This window comes from Nematostella vectensis, chromosome 9, assembly GCF_932526225.1.
Source record: "Nematostella vectensis chromosome 9, jaNemVect1.1, whole genome shotgun sequence".
NCBI lineage: Eukaryota > Metazoa > Cnidaria > Anthozoa > Actiniaria > Edwardsiidae > Nematostella > Nematostella vectensis.
In genome coordinates this window covers 16,204,944-16,225,116 of record NC_064042.1, presented here as the reverse complement: position 1 = coordinate 16,225,116, position 20,173 = coordinate 16,204,944, and the positions used below count along the sequence as shown (strand labels likewise).

General features: G+C 38.2%; 1 protein-coding gene and 2 long non-coding RNA genes across 3 annotated transcripts; 2 read left to right on the top strand and 1 right to left on the bottom strand.

The window, feature by feature from the left end:
• Positions 1–85: 85 nt before the first annotated feature.
• Positions 86–20,152, top strand: LOC5502730 (histone H4 transcription factor). The gene is made up of 7 exons (XM_048732999.1): positions 86–626; positions 2,106–2,258; positions 9,824–9,901; positions 10,362–10,482; positions 12,946–13,084; positions 17,391–17,515; positions 19,139–20,152. Exons 1-7 carry the CDS (start codon positions 86–88, stop codon positions 19,680–19,682), a joined length of 1,701 nt encoding a protein of 566 aa, XP_048588956.1. The 3' UTR covers positions 19,683–20,152.
• LOC125572475 lies at positions 2,269–7,715 on the top strand. Its single transcript, XR_007313832.1, has 2 exons — positions 2,269–3,005; positions 7,522–7,715. It is a non-coding gene; the product is annotated as an uncharacterized LOC125572475 (long non-coding RNA).
• LOC125572474 lies at positions 15,157–16,265 on the bottom strand. Its single transcript, XR_007313831.1, has 2 exons — positions 15,964–16,265; positions 15,157–15,641 (listed from the first exon to the last, which is right to left on the bottom strand). It is a non-coding gene; the product is annotated as an uncharacterized LOC125572474 (long non-coding RNA).
• Positions 20,153–20,173: the final 21 nt, after the last annotated feature.

The following is a 20,173-nucleotide window of genomic DNA, read 5'->3' as shown; positions in this document are numbered from 1 at the left end:
TTGACACTCGGATTTGTGAGCGATCTCTTTATTCAGTAGAATTTGCTGATGCAAGTAGTTGGAGGAATACCTTAACTGTATAAAAATGCCAAGAAAGAAGACTACAGGCTCTTCTGAAGTGGACGACCAAGATATTGCCGAGCTTGTTTGCGAATGGGGGGACTGTGAGCAAACCTTCTCGTTACATTCGTGTTTTTCTGAGTTCAGGGCGCATGTAGAGGGACACATACGAACACTACTGCCTTCATACTCCAGTCAACATAGCACTGACCCGATCCCGAGAGATTTTGAGTGCCCATGGAGGGAATGCGGCTGGCTTAACCCCAAAGACACTGACGAACTCATACGACACTTTCTTTTTCACGTCGTCCACACCAGGCTAAAAACGACAGGACGGGTTCGCTTAGAGAGCGGAAAATTTAATAAATGTGTATTGGAGGCTGTTAGTCGTAATCTCGTACCGGACGTCCCTGAAAAGTTCCTATGCGAATGGATGGACTGTAATTTACAGTTTAACTGCCCGAGTCGATTCTATGAACACGTCGAAAGTCATGTCATGTCGGTTGATAAAGAGAGGATTGTTAATGGAGGAAGGAAAACAACACACGTTACGTGCCAATGGACAGGTAATAAGACACTAGGTGATAATACAAAATACTACTACATACATGTCATGTCCTGTATTAGCGGACAGGTAATAAGACACTAGGTGATAATACAAAATACTACTACATACATGTCATGTCCTGTATTAGCGGACAGGTAATAAGACACTAGGTGATAATACAAAATACTACTACATACATGTCATGTCCTGTATTAGCGGACAGGTAATAAGACACTAGGTGATAATACAAAATACTACTACATACATGTCATGTCCTGTATTAGCGGACAGGTAATAGGACACTAGGTGATAATACAAAATACTACTACATACATGTCATGTCCTGTATTAGCGGACAGGTAATAGGACACTAGGTGATGATACAAAATACTACTACATACATGTCATGTCCTGTATTAGCGGACAGGTAATAAGACACTAGGTGATAATACAAAATACTACTACATACATGTCATGTCCTGTATTAGCGGACAGGTAATAAGACACTAGGTGATAATACAAAATACTACTACATACATGTCATGTCCTGTATTAGCGGACAGGTAATAAGACACTAGGTGATAATACAAAATACTACTACATACATGTCATGTCCTGTATTAGCGGACAGGTAATAAGACACTAGGTGATAATACAAAATACTACTACATACATGTCATGTCCTGTATTAGCGGACAGGTAATAAGACACTAGGTGATGATACAAAATACAATGGGAAAACCCTTGCTTTACGCATGTCATGTCCTGTATTATTGTGATGATTTGAAGTTTAATTCCATTTTACTAAAAAAAATCAATTTTCAATCTACCTTTTTTGCATATAACTTAAGTATTTATTAATATAAGTTTACAGTGTCAAGAAAGCCAGTGGCTTATATGTGCAAAGTCGGCTATTTTATTCTAAAGACATCTACGGTAGGCAAATCTAGTGAATTGATTAAAATATCTAGAATAAAAACAAAAGCAGAAAACAATAGAAAAGCAATAACAATAACAGTATGCATTAATATGCATGATAAATGAATGCAACCATTTGGTTGGTGACTTGGGGTCATGACGAAGATAGTGACAGGTCTATAAAGAACCTTCTGGCCCTGCTCCTAGCTTGCATCAGCAGGAGAAATGACTCATACAGCATCATCTCACATCAACTATGGGTTACAATGTTACTGAGAATAATGTGTCAGGAAGGGTAAACAATATTTGTTTATGGCCTGAAAGCCTCATGATAGAAATTGTATGATAAGTGGTTTTGTAGTTTATGCAAATGAGATCTACTTCTCAGTAGTTAATTAAGTCTACTTGAATCACATTGAAATCCTTCTTACAACTAAATTCTATTAAGTATCGAATAATACCATGAAAGTTGTACAAAAATGATGAGAGTTTTTATATTCATAATAAAACAACATTGTTGTACAAGTTGAATGTACAGTGTGGAAGTCTTGAAACAAATCCCTGTGTATTGTGTTGGCAGGCTGCATGACACGTGTTAGGAACCACTGCAAGCTGAGAGAACACGCTCATGTCCACACCAGAGAAAAAGTCTATGCCTGTCATGTCTGTGGAGGGATGTTCGCCAGCATGTCCAAGTTTGCGGATCATCTTTCCAGGCAGAACACCTCAGAGTGTAAGTACCATACTGTGCATTACCAGCCCTCCAGATAATAAACTAGAAAACAATACTGTATTAATTTACCCCTTAGAACATTGTTATTGAGCCTTGATATTGAAATTCTAAGTAAGATTTGTGATTTAATAGACCTAGCCTTGTCCCCAGGCATCTCATGACAGCCCTCTGTTGTAAAATATTTTCTAAAATAAGCTATCCCCAACGCCTGGCAAAACACATGTATGTTATTTACCAGCTGAGAGGTCTGTATCGTGAAATACTGTGACCGAGGTCAGTATTTTCAAGGCCGAGGTCACAGTATTTCATGATACCGACCGACCCTTAGATGGGAAATAACATATTTATTTTTTTCCTCAATAGAATTTCCAACTTTGTTTACCTTATGGGCTTACGGTTGCACGAGGGGAGGTTTCGCTTCTGACTTTCGTCGATGTTCGTGAAGATTTTGTTCGCTCAATCATTCAATAAACCCCCATTTTGTATTTCCACACAACTCTTTAAATCCTCCAGAAATACAAAACCTCCAAAGAAGACATTCTCTGATTGATCGTAGAAATGTCTTCTTTCACTTTAAATCCTCCACAGATGATAAGATATATGGGAATATATAGCTGGGAAATAACATATTTATTTTTTTCCTTAATAGAATTTTCAACTTTGTTTACCTTATGGGCTTACGGTTGCACGAGGCGAGGTTTTGATTCTGACTTTCGTCAATGTTCGTGAAGATTTTGTTTGCTCAATGTTATAATATTATTTGTTTTGGGCCCCCTGTGGCCCCTTATTTATCTTATGGGCCCCCCGAGGATAGGGCTCCTCGTTGTCTTATGTTGTAGTTTTTTCACTCGGTAGATTTGATTTTGTAGAGCTTTATTGTAAAAGAAACAACCGAATTTTGAAGTAAACACCTTTTATTACATGGTGTCAGAAGTGGTTAACCACTGGAGAATATTAATTGTTAAAGAAAAGTCGACAAAACAAGGAAACGATGGCCGAAAGTGGGGGAATGTATCATCGAGCTCCGGGACCTTTGGTGTTGGATGCGAATGCATCAGAAAATTGGAGAAAGTTCCTAATGCAGTTCGAAATTTACTTGGTTGCAAAAGGAAAGGACGACAAGGGAGATAAGTTAAAAGTTAATTTGTTACTTAACTGTGCTGGACCGAGTGCAATTGAAGAGTATAGCCACTTTGTGTATACTGCAGGCGAGAGTAATGAATCTTATGGTGATGTGTGCCGAAAGTTCCATGAACTTTGTCGAGGAGCTAAGAATGTCATTTATGAGCGACTGCTCTTCAATCTTAGAAACCAAAAGGAGGGTGAACGAATTGACAACTTTGTTAGTGAGCTAAAACGGCTTTCATTAAACTGTGACTTTGGAGCACTTAGAGATTCATTGATACGAGACCGTATTGTGGGGGGAGTAACCAGCGATGAATTGCGAGGGGAGTTGTTGAAAAAGCCAGACCTTACCCTACAAACCGCGCATGATTACTGCAGAACTTATGAGGCGACTGAGCTGCAGAAGTATAAGTTTGTTCCACAGACAGTAGTCCCAAGTAAAACAGTGTCTGTGCAACCAGTCCAAGTTAAGAAAGAACAGCCGTCTTGTAAGTTCTGTGGATATCGCCATTCATTTGCACACCCAACCCGATGCCCAGCCTTTAAAAGGAATTGCAAGATTTGTAGCAAAACAGGCCATTTTGCAAAGATGTGTAAAAACAAACAGAAAAAAGATCCAGAAGTGCATGTGGTGGAACAGGAGTATGACTCAAGTGACAGCAACGAAACCCACACATACTTTGGATACATTGAAGTCGGAAGCGTGTTACAGAACCAGCAACCCAAAAAGAGCCTGATAAAAGTCATGATAGCAGGAAAAGAGGTCAAACTGAAAGCAGACACGGGTGCGGAGGCTACTGTCATCCCCTACAACTTGTACAAGAGCATCACCAACAAGCCGTTGAAACGTGTACACCAGCCTTTGAAGGGCTGGCTTGCGACTAAGCCCATCTACCCTAAAGGATGTGTCCGCCTTCCAACACAGTACAAAGATCGAAAGATAGATCTGTTATATCTTGTAGTTGATGGAGAGTTCACCCCACTACTAAGTTGTGAGGCTTGCCTTGATCTTGAAGTCCTACAGTTCATGGATCTCACATTGCTAGATTCACCATCAGCACAAACATCAAACATCGACTTGTCCAGAGAACAAAGCAAAAGTACCACAACCCTCACAAGTGACCCTGTTCTGAAAGATTACCTTGATTGCTTCAGTAACAAACCAGGAATGTTACCCAACAAAGTACACCTAGAGGTAGACTCTGCAGTAACTCCAGTTATACACGCACCCAGAAAGATCCCAGTATCCATGTTAGACCCAACTCAACAGAAGCTGAGAGAGATGGAAGAAGATGGGATCATTGTTAAAGAAGAAGAACATACCCCTTGGGTCTCTTCGATGTTAGTAATCGATAAACGAAAAGGCAAAGAAAAGAAAAGCCCACCAACCAAAGACAACATCAGAATATGTATAGACCCACGTGACCTCAATAGAGCCCTCAAGAGACCCCATTATCCGATGGCCACAGTGGAACAGGTTGCCAACAAACTCACCGGTGCTGAAATATTCTCAACGTTGGATGCATGCAGCGGTTTTTGGCAACTACCAGTAGACGAAGAAAGCTCGAAGCTCCTGACTTTCAATACCCCCTGGGGTCGATACAGATTCCTGCGGCTCCCATTCGGCATAAGTTCCGCGCCCGAGATTTACCAACGAGAGATGGACCGACTCTTCGCAGGAGTACCAGTAGAAATAATCGTTGACGACTTTTTGATACATGGTGGAAATCAATGTGAGCTAGATCACAAGATGATTGCAGTATTGAAGAGGAGCCGTGAGATAGGTCTAAAGTTCAATCCACGTAAAGCCAAACTTCGAGTTCCTGAAGTCAGCTACGTTGGACACCTATTTACTGCAGACGGTTTAAAGCCTGATCCTGAAAAGGTAAGAGCTATCAACGAGATGCCTGCCCCGACCGATAAAGATGGCATACTACGTTTCCTAGGAACTGTAAACTATCTGGATAAATTTATTGAACATAAAGCTGATCTCCAGGGCCCTATCTCGCAGCTAACAAGGAATGATACCGCATTCGTATGGGAGACACCTCAACAGCATGCATTTGACAAGCTCAAAGCAGTCATTACCTCAGCGCCAGTTTTAGCCTATTTTGACAACACCAAAGAGACAGTGCTTAATGTTGATGCAAGTGGCACGGGATTAGGTGCTGTGATTCTGCAGGACGAAAGACCTGTAGCATTTGGCTCAAAAACACTATCACCTGCTGAGACAAGGTATGCCAACATCGAGCGAGAGCTTCTGGCAATTGTCTGGGGAACTGAAAAGTTCCATACTTATGTTTATGGACGTCGTGTTGTAGTTGAAACCGACCACAAACCACTAGAAGCCATCTTCAAAAAGCCCTTGAATGAAGCACCACCGAGATTGCAGAGGATGTTGTTAAAGCTGACAAAGTATGACCTTGATGTTCGTTATGTGCCAGGAAAGAAACAATTCATCTCAGATTGCTTAAGCAGAGCCCCAGTTAGTGACACTAAACCAGTTAGTGAACCAGAAGAGATGATTGGAATCAACTTAATTGACAGTCTTGGTGTAGATTCAAGCACTTTGCAAAAATTCAAGGAAGCATCAAACTGCGATGTTACCTCTCAAGTGGTCATGGAATATGTCGTTAAAGGTTGGCCAGCAGAAAAACATCAACTTGATGAGCTAGCGAGAGAATACTGGAGTTTTAGAGAGGAACTTAGCGTAGAAGATGGTTTGTTATTCAAAGCAGACAGAATCATTGTCCCGAGATCGTTGAGGGCAGAGGTGCTAGAAGAAATTCATGGCGCACACATGGGTGAGAACAAAAGTCTCAGTTTTGCAAGAGAATATGTTTTCTGGCCCTCAATGACTGCACAGATCAAAGACAAGATTAGTTCCTGCTCCATATGTAATGCCTTCCGAAACCAACAGCCAAGAGAGACCCTACTACCACGTGAGGTTCCTGGATTGCCTTGGCAAGTGATCAGTACTGACATCTTTGAATATGCCGGACATTCCTATTTGCTTGTTACCGATTTGTATTCAAAGTACTTTGAGATTGAGTTGTTACGCCAAACCACTGCTAATTGTGTTATCAATAACTTAAAGAAGATTTTTGCAAGGTTTGGGATCCCGGTGGAAGTTCTGAGCGACAATGGCTCCCAGTACAGTAACACTAGAAACCTTTTTAATAGTTCACATGAGTTCAAAAAGTTTGCAGATGAGTGGGGTTTCCGTCACACCACAAGCTCTCCAGAGTATCCACAATCAAATGGAGCTGCCGAGAAAGCAGTTCAGACCGCAAAACGGATTTTAAAGAAAGCGGCTGCTGACAACAAAGATCCTTTTGAAGGATTACTCAAATACAGGAATACACCCTTTGATGACTTAGGTGTGTCTCCAGCTCAGCTGCTAATGAGTAGGAGAACACGTACCCAACTACCGACTCATCGACGTTTGCTACTGCCTCAGCCTGTTGACCCAAATCAAGTTGTGAAGACATTGAAACATCGTCAGAGTGTTTCAAAAAAGTATTATGATAGTCATAGTCATGATCTCCCTCCTTTACAAGTTGGAGATAAGGTGCGTATCCGTCCAAACCGGGAGGCTGAGTGGAGGAAAGCAGAAGTATTGCCCCGATCGTACTTATTAGGAGATGAGCGTGGGCGTGTCTTCAGGAGAAATCGACGACAAATCATTTCAACACCTAATGATCAATCGATGAGCACAAGTCCTTTTGTTATACCAGCCATTCCTCAACTACCACCAGAAAGTACCAACAACCCCACACAGTTAAGCAATAATGTGACAGCACCGCCTACACCACCAAAGTCTTCTGAGAGGCAACACGAGACGACACCGATGAGCACAGCATCTGGCAGGGTTATCAAAAAACCACAAAGACTTATTGAACATTGTTAAGAACATTTATTGAACACTTAACCTAACACTTTGTTGAGAAGGGAGATGTTATAATATTATTTGTTTTGGGCCCCCTGTGGCCCCTTATTTATCTTATGGGCCCCCCGAGGATAGGGCTCCTCGTTGTCTTATGTTGTAGTTTTTTCACTCGGTAGATTTGATTTTGTAGAGCTTTATTGTAAAAGAAACAACCGAATTTTGAAGTAAACACCTTTTATTACACTCAAGATCATTCAATAAACTCCATTTTGTATTTCCACACAACTCTTTTTATCCTCCAGAAATACAGAAAATACAAAGAAGACATTCTCTGAGTTTTGACCAACAATTTTGTAAAATAATTTAGTCCAAATTGATATGTCGTTCTCAACTCAAATTGATTGTAGAAATGTCTTCTTTCGCTTTAAATCCTCCACAGATGATAAAAAGATATATTCACTAAAGAACTTCTTTTGAATGTGGATACAGTACCGCTCACGAACATAGGGACACTGTTCGCGAAACTTTCGCGAACAACGTTCGCGAAATTCGCGAACAGCGTTTGCGAAATTCGCGAACGACTTTCGCGAAATTCGCGAACGACTTTCGCGAAATTCGCGAACGACTTTCGCGAAATTCGCGAACGACTTTCGCGAAATTTGCGAACAACGTTCGCGAAATTCGCGAACATATAGACTGTTCGCGAACACGCAAAGACAGATTTTGCATCTGTTCGCGAACACGCTGTTCGTGTTCGCGTGTTTATAACAAGTATTTGTCAAATAGAATTTCAAAATTCTTCGCTAGCAGTTTTCACACATTCGAAAATCATCAAAGAATATCAAGCGATCGGCATTCCTTCCCCAAATTGATTATCCCGTGTGTAATACAAGTATTTGTTAAATAAATGGCTTCCGCTGTTCAAAAGTATTCGCTAGCAGTTGTCACATTCGACAATCTTCGAAGAATATCAAGCGATCGACATTCCTTCCCTCTTCGAGGCAAGCTTTTCAGAATAAACTAACTAACTTTTTTGCCTGTGTCTGCCCTCGTAAATCCACGATCGAATCCTTCGCATGCTTTGGCTTTCATCCGCCATCTTTATCGTCTTTATTTCTCAAACTTGAAAGTGTCTTGTCTTGATCGTCTACAAATAATTGAACTGAAGGCATATCAGACTATAACTGAATTTGCTGTTTCTGATTTTAACGATAACCATAGCTCTCAGCTGACTTTTACACGAACAATTTATTTGAATCGCTTGCAGAACTCCTGTATGTATTTTAAGTGAGTATCAGTACTGTAAGTCTTCGGTTACACGGTACGAGTTCCCGTTTGTCAATCGGTTTGTCCCGGTCTGTTCGCGAACATCAGCTGTTTGCGAATGGTGTTCGTGAATTTCGCGAACAATTTCGCAAACATATGTCCACATGTTCGAGAGCGGTACTGTACCTTAAGCTGGTTATGCAGGTAAATTTTTTCTTCGTATGAAGAGACGATTTGCTGCCTTTTTTATTCCAAATAAAAAAAACTTTCAGCAAACTTGAAATTGTCGCACGCGTTGCAAAATCATTATGGCAGGAAATTGTCAAAACACAGCACAGGGACTTTGAAGCCGATTTCCCTAAAGTCAATGATTCTAGATAAAATGACAAATAAAATGCAGTTTATGTGTGAAGATCTATAACCTCGGGAGTAAAAACCAGTTTTCAATGGGCATTTTACAAATCAACTCACTATTTCGAGCTCTGGTGGCGAGCGGGCCGGTATCGTGGGGTCCCAAAAGTAGAATACCGGACCTCACGAGAGCCAATCAGAGCGTGCGATTTGATGGATACCAGACCCGGAAAAATTAATAGGACTTATTTTTCCAAAAGGAAAATCGCAACTTTAACCATTCAAATTCCAATATTCTAGACTATTATTAGATTGCTTGTTATTCAAGATAAATCTAGCTGTTGTGGTAAACAACAAATATTTCATGATTTAGACTTTGTGTGTGTACCGGTATCATGTAAAATTTACTCTTTCACTTGGAGATCTTCCAAAACCAGGCTCAGATCAAGGTAAATAATCTCAGTGCTAGTGAGATATGTGTGGATTCATTCCGTACTTGACTGATTTCGTGCTGAAACACTGGTATCACAGTTTCCCTTACATGCCATTGACATCTCAACTCCATACAAGCCACTAGACATGTTGATTTGTGATTTCAAGTGTTTTGCCAGGCTTCAAGGCTAGCGGCATATTAAAAGTGACGTCATTAACCAACAAGCCATTCAGCCAATAGAAGCCAGGAAAGACGCTATAATAGACCATTATTTTATATTATGCAGTGTACTGTCAGGTGCACATACAGGGTTCACACCCACACATTCCCCTGGGCTGCCAAAAGTAAGTCATTTCTTAGTGAAGGATTGTCAAATAATATTCTCCCCACCCCCCATAAATCCTGACTATGCATCTTTATGATGTCTTTATTGTCCAAATGGTTTATTATTGTGTGCTACTTGCAGTTATCAGGTTAATTAGCATCTAATTGTGTTTACAGTTGAGACTTTTCAATGTTCTCACTGTCTCAAGTACTGTGGATCCCAGCGCATCCTTAGAGACCACATGAGACACCATGGTAAGCAAAACACCATTTGTTAAGCAGAACACCATTTATTAAGCAGAACAACATTTATCAAGCAGAACAACCATTTATTAAGCAGAACAACATTTATTAAGCAGAACAACATTTATTAAGCAGAACAACCATTTATTAAGCAGAACAACATTTATTAAGCAGAACACCATTTATTAAGCAGAACAACATTTATTAAGCAGAACACCATTTTTTAAGCAGAACAACATTTATTAAGCAGAACAACCATTTATTAAGCAGAACAACATTTATTAAGCAGAACACCATTTATTAAGCAGAACAACAATTATTAAGCAGAACAACCATTTATTAAGCAGAACAACATTTATTAAGCAGAACACCATTTTTTAAGCAGAACAACATTTATTAAGCAGAACAACATTTATTAAGCAGAACAACATTTATTGACTATGTCAACCTTTTGTTGGAATCTTTTTTTCAGTGAACAATATTAAATGTGAGTTTTGTGACATGACTTGCCCAAACCCCTCAGCACTTAAACAGCATATCAAGTTTCGGCACTCGACACTCCGCCCATATGTCTGCGATGTTTGTGACTACAGGTGGGCATTTCAAGTTTTGTAAAAAACATTACTAGTCTACAAATAACTGATAGTTGACTAAATATTTATGTATAACATTACTAGTCTACAAATAACTGATAGTTGACTAAATATTTATGTATAACATTACTAGTCTACCAATAACTGATAGTTGACTAAATATTTATGTATAACATTACTAGTCTACAAATAACTGATAGTTGACTAAATATTTATGTATAACATTACTAGTCTACCAATAACTGATAGTTGACTAAATATTTATGTATAACATTACTAGTCTACAAATAACTGATAGTTGACTAAATATTTATGTATAACATTACTAGTCTACAAATAACTGATAGTTGACTAAATATTTATGTATAACATTACTAGTCTACAAATAACTGATAGTTGACTAAATATTTATGTATAACATTACTAGTCTACAAATAACTGATAGTTGACTAAATATTTATGTATAACATTACTAGTCTACAAATAACTGATAGTTGACTAAATATTTATGTATAACATTACTAGTCTACAAATAACTGATAGTTGACTAAATATTTATGTATAACATTACTAGTCTACAAATAACTGATAGTTGACTAAATATTTATGTATAACATTACTAGTCTACAAATAACTGATAGTTGACTAAATATTTATGTATAACATTACTAGTCTACAAATAACTGATAGTTGACTAAATATTTATGTATAACATTACTAGTCTACAAATAACTGATAGTTGACTAAATATTTATGTATAACATTACTAGTCAACAAATAACTGATAGTTGACTAAATATTTATGTATAATTACATTACTAGTCTACAAATAACTGATAGTTGACTAAATATTTATGTATAACATTACTAGTCTACAAATAACTGATAGTTGACTAAATATTTATGTATAACATTACTAGTCTACAAATAACTGATAGTTGACTAAATATTTATGTATAACATTACTAGTCTACAAATAACTGATAGTTGACTAAATATTTATGTATAACATTACTAGTCTACAAATAACTGATAGTTGACTAAATATTTATGTATAACATTACTAGTCTACAAATAACTGATAGTTGACTAAATATTTATGTATAACATTACTAGTCTACAAATAACTGATAGTTGACTAAATATTTATGTATAACATTACTAGTCTACAAATAACTGATAGTTGACTGAATATTTATGTATAACATTACTAGTCTACAAATAACTGATAGTTGACTAAATATTTATGTATAACATTACTAGTCTACAAATAACTGATAGTTGACTAAATATTTATGTATAACATTACTAGTCTACAAATAACTGATAGTTGACTGAATATTTATGTATAACATTACTAGTCTACAAATAACTGATAGTTGACTGAATATTTATGTATAACATTACTAGTCTACAAATAACTGATAGTTGACTAAATATTTATGTATAACATTACTAGTCTACAAATAACTGATAGTTGACTAAATATTTATGTATAACATTACTAGTCTACAAATAACTGATAGTCGACTATATATTTATGTATAACATTACTAGTCTACAAATAACTGATAGTTGACTAAATATTTATGTATAACATTACTAGTCTACAAATAACTGATAGTTGACTAAATATTTATGTATAACATTACTAGTCTACAAATAACTGATAGTTGACTAAATATTTATGTATAACATTACTAGTCTACAAATAACTGATAGTTGACTAAATATTTATGTATAACATTCTAGTCTACAAATAACTGATAGTTGACTAAATATTTATGTATAACATTACTAGTCTACAAATAACTGATAGTTGACTAAATATTTATGTATAACATTACTAGTCCACAAATAACTGATAGTTGACTAAATATTTATGTATAACATTACTAGTCTACAAATAACTGATAGTTGACTGAATATTTATGTATAACATTACTAGTCTACAAATAACTGATAGTTGACTGAATATTTATGTATAACATTACTAGTCTACCAATAACTGATAGTTGACTAAATATTTATGTAAAACATTACTAGTCTACAAATAACTGATAGTTGACTAAATATTTATGTAAAACATTACTAGTCTACAAATAACTGATAGTTGACTAAATATTTATGTAAAACATTACTAGTCTACCAATAACTCATAGTCGACTAGATGTTTTGTGTAAAACATTACTAGTCTACAAATAACTGATAGTTGACCAAATATTTATGTATAACATTACTAGTCTACCAATAACTAATAGTCGACTAGATGTTTTGTGTAACATTTCTTGTCTACCAATAACCGATAGTCGACTAAATGTTTATCTTTATTTACACCTCAATATGCTCTGAAGAGTGGCCTACCATTTTTGGGAGACTTTTTGATTAATCTTATTAAAGAATATTTGTGATGTTTTTATGTTTCCAAAATAGATTAGTGTTGATATCATTATTTGATTATAGTTGTAAGACATGCTCGGATCTTCGGCGCCACCGTGAGTCCCACAATGCAGTGTTCAGTTACACCTGTGCCGTGCAGGGCTGTGCCTTCTCCGCCAGGGCCATGCAGACTTTGAAAAGGCATTTCAAAATTACACATGAGGTACAACACATGGAAGGTGACTTTAAGCCATTAACTCCTGGTTATTTGTTTAGCTGATTTTACCCAAAATGTTGAGTTTTTATAAAGCCCATCAAAGTGAAATATTACCTGTGCCAAGTAGCTATGGCACTCTCCCAATATGCTCTTAGCAGGGCTTCTGGAATTACGCGCTTGTGCGGAAGCGCGTAATTTGGCTTTTTCCGCGTAATCCGCGTAATCCACAAATTTCCGCGTAATCCCACGTAATTTGGCTAAATTTTGAAAGACAAAACATTTAATTGCACAGCTGATGTGTTCTTTTAGGGTTCTTACCTCTATTTCTCGTAAAAAAATGAGAGATATTCTTCGTAAGAGTGCGATATTTCGAACTGAATTTCGAAAACAAATAAATTGGCTAGGCGTTCTTTGCTAAACTGCGAAGGCCTAGGACTAATAATAAAATACCTTTTTTAATTGGCTGGTGGCTAGAAGCCAATGAAAACTCGCCTAAGATATTTTCTTGCAAAAAATAACCTTTTCATGTTATTTCGTGCTTTCCTTCGGTACAAAATGTAGTTTGGGCGTAACAGATGATATTCCGTGTCATTTAGCGCGTAATTCAGTAAATAATCCCGATAAATTTTGTTTTTAAAGAAAAATGTATTGCAAAATCCTGCGTAATTTAGCGCGTAATGATTGATTTTCCGCATAATTTAGCGCATAATTTATCAAAGAATCCCGCGCAACTTTGAGTTTTTTTCCGCGTAATTCCAGAAGCCCTGTCTTAGCTGTATTTTTTATTTAAAATAATACAAGCGACTATCAGGTTATGCTTGCAATAGCACAAGCATGTAAGATTAGGATTGTTGGAAAGCTTGAATACTGCTGACTAAGTGCTTTAGTGTTTCACTTTGACAAGCTGTTAAAAATTAAAGGTGGGGGAGGGATTTGTTTTTGGTATGTTGTTGTTATTGATAATGATACTGATATAACAGTGATCAATTCTAAACTGGAAAAAAAACCTATTAAGTGGAAACATCTTAGGGTCCTGACCCCGTACACAGTTCTGCTCAAGGTTAAACCAATCAACTATCGAGCTATGATTTGGGGTTTGCACGGCGCAGATCTGCGCGGTTTGAGCCAATCAGACGTTATAGATCTCGGTGACATCAAGGAGGTGTTGACATACAATAACCAGACTACTCTGTATGGCATAAATATCTGGTTATTACATGTCAACAGGGGTAAAGCCTTTGTTAATTCTCAAACAAAAGATAAAACAAAACCTCTGAAAGTCTGAAGGAAAACACCTTCCTTTGACTAAATACAAAAAGCTAAAAAGGAGCGACATTATTTTCACAGGTCCTCTTTTATTATTATAGTTTCTCAAATTGATACTTTTTGTGTTTGATATGTGTATTATTTTTAGCTTACTTGAAGGGTGCTAATTTGGCGGGATTGTTTTGGCGCGTTAAGAACAGTGTTCTCAAATACTGGAACTTCCTTCGTGTATCTTCTCCTTAGAGTTAATCGATTAACTCCAATATAATGCCTTCCTTATTTTCGGAGTTTATGATATTTCTTTGAATACCTTGTATCCCAGAAGAGTCCTTGCGTTATTTTCCAATTTCAACTGGAAGCTTGGCAAGCCTTAATCGGCCACGGCGGACTTGTTACTTTGCTTTCGTTGTAAATGCGCATGCAACCATACAAATATCCATCTTTGGTCGCTTAATAGTAAACTCGGAATGATCAAGCCGGCTATAACGCGAGGCAACGCGAGTTGGAGTGCTTATCATTGCAAGTGGTCACAAGACACAAAGCGCAGTCCTGCGCTTGCATTAGCCAATAATGATACAATTATTCACTTCCTTTAGCGCAGGACTGCTCATGTATCAGCGAATCCCGTATTTAGCGTGATATCGGAACCCACGTGAACTGCTACCTAGCGCAGAGCAGCTTATGCCCTTGTACCTGCCACTTGGTTAATCTACTCGGCTTAGTTTCGTATTTTAACTCAAACACATTGATTAAAAATCCAGAGCATTCGAGTCGAGAAGCTCTATCATAAAACGTAGTGCTTAACAAACTTATTATCACTGTCAGTCATTCTTTATTTTATGAGTGTTGCTACTTTGCTCTGGGGAGTACACATCTAAATGTTAAATCGATAACAGAACCGGTGCGCAGGTGTTACAGGTGACAAGCTCTACCGATAAAACATGACAAAATGCCGACAAACCAATCTCAGCGCAGCACTGCTCTGTGAAGGCGACCGTGTCAGCAAAGCGTGGTTATCAGCTTCGCGGGCAGGCAGGCGATGCAAAACCACAGGGATCCAAAAAACTCAGTCTCAAAGTTATATACCATTTCTCTATACCTATGGGGTTTCTGGCTACGCTATAAATTGGTCTACTCCGGCAATCCAAAGGGTACATTTTGACACTGCAATCGGTAGTAATAAACTCCAACAAGCGTCCTCTCCACTAAGCTCCAGATCGGCGTACACCATTCATTTGTTTTCTTTATTAAGCTTTCTTCTTTTAGGCTTCTTTGGAGGGGCATTTGTTGATTTGACCTGTTTGAAAAAAAATATAAGAACTTTATACAAATTATTAAACTATAACGGTAATCAAAATCTGATATGCTCATCTAGTCGACTCTAATCATTCGAGTTTAAGGACGAAGACCTAAGCGTATTAACCATACACCTCGCGCTCTTGTCAAAACTATATGTATGCTAAAATTGTTAGATCACCATTCTCGTTCTCTAGGTGACCATCTAGAGACTCATAGAAAACTAAAATTCTAATGTTGTTATATATACCCAACAGCTTAACCAATCAAATCAGGAATTGTGAGAGCTAGTTTCCACTAAATAAGTAAAGTTTCATAATTACCCCAGCAAATTTTAGTTCCTTGTTCATCTGTCTCAATATTGCTTCCTCTGCCTGATTTATCCGGTCGTCTTCTTCTTCCTGTTTTGGGGGAGGCTCCTTGTATTTCAAATTGCTGATGTCGAATGCAAGAGCGCCAGCTTCCTGGTATTCTTCATCAGTCAGGGCTGCGCTCAAGGTTTGCCGTTTCGCGTTACTTTCATAACGAGCCCGAAATTTATCAAAATAAGCGAGTCCTTAACAGATAATTGAAAAGTACTCTGGATGTAGTGAGAAGTTTATTTTTAATCAATATGTTTGAGTTAAAATACGAAACTAAGCTGAGTAGATTAACCAGGTTAATTAACCAGGCGCTAGGTAGCAGTTCACGTGGGTTCCGATATCACGCTAAATACGGGATTCGCTGATACATGAGCAGTCCTGCGCTAAAGGAAGTGAATAATTGTATCATTATTGGCTAATGCAAGCGCAGGACTGCGCTTTGTGTCTTGTGACCACTTGCAATGATAAGCACTCCAACTCGCGTTGCCTCACGTTATAGCCGGCTTGATCATTCCGAGTTTACTATTAAGCGACCAAAGATGGATATTTGTATGGTTGCATGCGCATTTACAACGAAAGCAAAGTAACAAGTCCGCCATGGCCGATTAAGGCTTGCCAAGCTTCCAGTTGAAATTGGAAAATAACGCAAGGACTCTTCTGGGTTACAAGGTATTCAAAGAAATATCATAAACTCCGAAAATAAGGAAGGCATTATATTGGAGTTAATCGATTAACTCTAAGGAGGAGATACACGAAGGAAGTTCCAGTATTTGAGAACACTGTTCTTAACGCGCCAAAACAATCCCGCCAAATTAGCACCCTTCAAGTAAGCTAAAAATAATACACATATCAAACACAAAAAGTATCAATTTGAGAAACTATAATAATAAAAGAGGACCTGTGAAAATAATGTCGCTCCTTTTTAGCTTATTGTATTTAGTCAAAGGAAGGTGTTTTCCTTCAGACTTTCAGAGATTTTGTTTTACCTTTTGTTTGAGAATTAACAAAGGCTTTACCCCTGTTGACATGTAATAACCAGATATTTATGCCATACAGAGTAGTCTGGTTATTGTATGTCAACACCTCCTTGATGTCACCGAGATCTATAACGTCTGATTGGCTCAAACCGCGCAGATCTGCGCCGTGCAAACCCCAAATCATAGCTCGATAGCTGATTGGTTTAACCTTGAGCAGAACTGCGTACGGGGTCAGGACCCTAAGATGTTTCCACTTAATAGGTTTTTTTTTCCAGTTTAGAATTGATCACTGTTATATATGTGTACTGTATTCAATGCTTTATCTAGCTGGTTCAATTGAATCTACTAATTTGAGCAAACTCTTGCCTTTGCCATATTGATGATATTGATAAATTTCTGATTACTGCACAGGGTGGTGAATTAGCAAAGTATGAGTGTCACTTGTGTGGGGCGCGGTACACCAGGGGTACAGGGCTGACCAGTCACCTGAAAGCCAAGCACAAGTTCCGATGGCCTGCTGGGCACCCTAGATTCAGGTACCATACACATGCTGTAGTTCAGGCCACCCTAGATTAAGGTACTATACACAAGCTGTAGTTCAGGCCACCCTAGATTTAGGTACTATACACAAGCTGTAGTTCAGGCCACCCTAGATTCAGGTACCATACACATGCTGTAGTTCAGGCCACCCTAGATTAAGGTACTATACACAAGCTGTAGTTCAGGCCACCCTAGATTAAGGTACTATACACAAGCTGTAGTTCAGGCCACCCTAGATTAAGGTACCATACACATGCTGTAGTTCAGGCCACCCTAGATTAAGGTACTATACACAAGCTGTAGTTCAGGCCACCCTAGATTAAGGTACTATACACAAGCTGTAGTTCAGGCCACCCTAGATTAAGGTACCATACACAAGCTGTAGTTCAGGCCACCCTAGATTAAGGTACTATACACAAGCTGTAGTTCAGGCCACCCTAGATTAAGGTACTATACACAAGCTGTAGTTCAGGCCACCCTAGATTAAGGTACTATACACAAGCTGTAGTTCAGGCCACCCTAGATTAAGGTACTATACACAAGCTGTAGTTCAGGCCACCCTAGATTAAGGTACTATACACAAGCTGTAGTTCAGGCCACCCTAGATTAAGGTACTATACACAAGCTGTAGTTCAGGCCACCCTAGATTAAGGTACTATACACAAGCTGTAGTTCAGGCCACCTAAGGTACTATACACCCTAGATTAAGGTAGTTCAGTTCTCGACGACCTAAGCTTTTCGTCATGAGAATATCTTCTGCGTCAACGACGATCACATGGCGTCTTTTGTTAGCCGATTTCTAAAGCGTGCAAAAAACAAGTGGATCACTATTGTAACTGGAAAAAGAATAAATCATGGAGCTGGCAATGGACTAGAGATTCCTTGCATTTACACATTTTCTGGAGACAAAGAAATGTCAATCCCATGGTTGAAATTGAAGTTAGAAAATTGAAATTATGAAATTCTTTAATGTTTGCCTACTGGAAAGGCAGCTTTTGTGGAACATCACAACATTTCCGCTTTATATGTGATTTCAGCATGCATTGGATATGATGTTTATCAGGTGTTGACTGATGCTTAAAAATAAAGAAAATCTCAGTTGGTGTTTTGAAATTGTAGTCGTTAACGGAGCTGGTCGCACTGATAAGTTGGTCACATACGAGAGCTTAGAATTACAGAGTTTGTGTGACAATTCAATCGGTGATTCGTGATCGTGGTCGTTATCGGTGCTGGTCGCTTACGAGAGCGGTCGCTAAGAGAACTATACACAAGCTGTAGCTCACAAAATAGAAATATAATTATTCTTGAGAAGTATTTTACATAGTTTGGGGTGTATAACTGTATATTATATACCTATTTAAGATATGGTTGCACTCAGAGAATCTGTATTGTAATGTCCCTACTTTATTTGAAGTAGGTGCATGGCCTCTTGTAGATTTCAGTATTTGTTTTAACAGTTTTCGATAGACATGGAAACACCTTATATGATTACTATCATCTTTGCATTTTAAGCTATTGAATTCCGTGGTACAGATGTGTGATGCTTATTGATTAGATTGGCTACTTTTACAGCAGAATACAGTAAATAATGATTGTTTTTTTGTTGTTGTTGTTGTAAGGTATAAAGAACATGAGGATGGCATATGGCGATTGCAGACGGTTAGGTTTGAAAGTGTCCAGCTGTCACAACAACTTAGTGAGAAGCAGAGAATGGAGGAGGAGGACGATGAAGACAACCTGTTAGAGGCAGTGGATGGGTATGAGCCAGCAAGTGAGCCAAGCAGCCCAGGCTCAGAGTTAGCAGACCAGAATGAGGTCAACACAGCCTCTGAAGAAGAGGGGGAAGACGATGGGGAAGAGGAGAGTGAAGAGGGACAGGAAACAGGGGAGGGTAGTGAGGGGGAGCATGGTACCATGGACAGGGCAGGGTACCAGTATCTACTTATGCAATACGAAAACCACGAACAAGAACTGATAAATAGTGAAACACACTTTCCATCATCAAGCAAGGAGCTAGCACCCATCAGGAAAGAGCGGCAATCAAGGCGAGGTCACCCTTATGACCGGCCAGCCTCACCTGCAGATCATCTAGATGTGTCAAGGACTTTGTTGGCCTTACAAGAGGCTGCTTTACGACTAGCCAATATGCATGGGACTCAGTAGGGTGCTTAATATTTATGACAGCAGAGATTCTTCTATGGTGCACACACAGAATGTCCGCACTCACTACCACATTTCTTTTTAGCACATGGAGTGGGCCATAGTAAACTCTCCACCATTGTTAATCTTAAGTTCACAAATGAGAGGTGTGTGAAAGTGAAAGCTAGGAATGGCCATGATCTCAGTTTTTGACCAGAAGGAGGAATGATATACTTGATAATATTAATTAAAAAAGATTGCCTTATTAATCACCCTTATCTGCCTCCTTGGTGATTTTATATGACCTAGGCTGTTGTGTTGTTCACTTATAATTTATTCCTTCCTAGTGATGATTTTAATCAAGAACACTTTATATTATTTATATAGTTACCCCCAGATTTTTTAATTGTCTTCATAAGGATTTAAAAATGTCTTAAATGATAATAATGCAAAATGAACTGTACTTTTTCTATTAAATAAAATATTTAAACATATATGTTCCAGCCTTAACTACT